The sequence below is a fragment of the Limulus polyphemus genome, unplaced genomic scaffold (assembly GCF_000517525.1).
Source record: "Limulus polyphemus unplaced genomic scaffold, Limulus_polyphemus-2.1.2 Scaffold1803, whole genome shotgun sequence".
Classification (NCBI taxonomy): domain Eukaryota; kingdom Metazoa; phylum Arthropoda; class Merostomata; order Xiphosura; family Limulidae; genus Limulus; species Limulus polyphemus.
Genome location: NW_013667413.1, coordinates 198,987 through 201,400, shown reverse-complemented (window position 1 = coordinate 201,400; position 2,414 = coordinate 198,987). Strand labels below are relative to the sequence as shown.

General features: G+C 34.1%; 1 protein-coding gene across 1 annotated transcript in view; it reads right to left on the bottom strand.

Moving 5' to 3' along the window:
* LOC106464989 (ribonuclease Oy-like) overlaps nt 1-1,250 on the bottom strand; it is a 38,893-nt gene extending 37,643 nt beyond the window's left edge. The window contains exon 1 of the mRNA XM_013925179.2: nt 1,049-1,250. Coding sequence (XP_013780633.1) covers nt 1,049-1,125 — 77 coding nt within the window. The 5' untranslated portion in view covers nt 1,126-1,250. The remainder of the gene's footprint in view (nt 1-1,048) is intronic.
* Between the last annotated feature and the right edge of the window lie 1,164 nt (nt 1,251-2,414).

The window sequence follows — 2,414 nt, the reverse complement described above, 5'->3', positions numbered from 1 at the left end:
CAATGTTACTTTGTATTGTTACGTAATCTGAATTTTTGAGAAAATCTCCACACGCCTATAAATATAACCAACGCGCCTAAATAAACAGTATCTATGATTGGGTTGCTGTTATTGATGTGCAACAAACTCTGTAAGCTATAACTGTGATTAAAACTTATTAATCGGGAAACTTCAGATACTTGACCAGAAACGTTCATAAATTTCGAACATTGCAAACCGTACTTTGGTACTTTTACGAAAACATTATCTAACGTCATCTGTGGAAACTCGACCTGTAATCAGTGAGAACTACAGGGCTAGCTAACTTCCTGTGAAGTGTATTAGGTCTACATCAACTCGAAATTAACTCGTTCATCATGAACCCTCGATAAGATATTGTTACATCTCAGCTCGTTTGATAATTTCCGGTAGAAATTCTTCCCGAGAAACTTCAGCGATACAAGTCCTTTCTTAATTAAAACTAGTTTATTCTTTCTCAATACAACTTTGCAATACACTTAATTTCTACAGTCACTTAAACACACGCTATAATTCTCAACGAACGACTCACGCACTTTACTCACTACCGCGCTTGACTCAATTGTCCGTCTATATCTTCAATCTCTCTGTCCGCTATTCAATTCCAATTAATTGTCTGGCGCACTTATATACAAGAATAGAGGACGCCTAGCAAATACTGCATTATTCCCCGATCTTTCTAGAACCCATTACGTGTTACCAGAGTCACGTGACTTCCGCTGTCGTAACAATATCAAGGAAGTTCCAGACTAGAAAGAAGACTTTATATTACTTGTAAGTTTGTAAAACTTTTGTATATAATCATTGTTTGTAACTATTTGTAATAACTGTTATTGTAAATTGCACTATTGTTTGTATATTAAAACATTTGTATAAAACAAAGAAAACTGCGTGTATTAATCTTGTTGGACAATATCATAAATTGGATATATATATCGGCAAATATTTAACTACTAAATCTAAATTACAATTTAACTCAGTTTTAGGCAACTACAAATTGCCATATGTAACATATTAAATTAATTACTACCTTGTTAAGAAGAAAATCCAACAAGCAGTTAGTCTCAGAGCTTCCGCTGTGTTACACTTAAGGTTGTTCGAACACATTTGAAAAGCTTGATTCGTCGACGTTTTTATGTAAGCAGGAGCTGGCAAAATAAGGCTTAGCTATTGTAAGTAATTGTGATATACGTCTGCACGTCTAAGTCCCTCTCGCGATTATAAACTTGAGCAGAAACTTATTGGAGGTTTGCCAAAATATGTTATATTGCGTCACTGTTATGGCTAGCCATATATTATATCATTACTATTATATAACGTTACCCGTAGCGAGTTATTTCATTATCTTAACAAATGGCAATTGTTTTCAAAAGACATGACAGAATGATATGGTACACAAAATTCTCAAAATTTTAGCATATTTCGTGTTGGTTTTGCTTAGAACAAATTTTAATTTAAGGTTTAATTTAAGGAAGAGCTTCCGAGTTTCTCTAGCTTTTAGTTGATCACGTGACTGAATATGTCTTTAAAGGCGTCATGTTTAACATTTTGTTTGTTTATTTTAGAGCAAAGCCACACTGAGCTATCTGTTGTGTCCACCGCGAAGAATCGAACCCGGTATTTTAGCGTTGTAAATCCGTAAACTTACCGCTGTTATTATGTTTGCTTATATCCACAGGTTTTACTTCAAAAGTAGTGGAACAGTTCTTTGTTTTGTAGTAGTTTAGGGCTTTGTTTTAAATCAGTTAGTTCCTTTGTGTTGTACAGTTGATGGGTGATATAGATAAAGCGTCGCTACTTCGAGGTACAGTTTTACAGCGCTCAATTTAATGTAGATTTCTTTCTCTTTAAAGTTTAACTTTGAATATTATCGTTTTGTTTAGCCTTTTTTTTTTCATGCATTTTTACTTCTTGCTTCTCTGATTAAACCTAGACTGTTGAGAGAGACTTAATAAAAGTCTCACCCCTTTCTATTCAGCTATTCACAATATATTAGAAAACTAATTCCGAGTTTTAAAGACCGTGACTTGGATATTTTTTGAACCAATTTGTGACAACTTCGTTCAGGGTCAGAGAGAAACAAACACGTATTCCGTAATAAAATATTAGTCGCATCTCCAGCTTTTGCTACCTCTACTACTTATTTACTCCGAGGGAAATAATATCACACCCCCAGATTCACTATTAATAAAGAAATTTCGACAGTACAGAATTCTGCAAACATCAAGATATTGTTACGTCTCCGTTTGTCAATTAACTTTCCGTAACTTTGTTCCGAGGAAACTTTAGCGACACAAGTCCTTACTTAATAAAACTGGTTTATTCTTTCTGAATATAACTTCACGATACACTTATTTTCAACAGCCGCTCTTTTACAAACGTTTTAACAACGAACG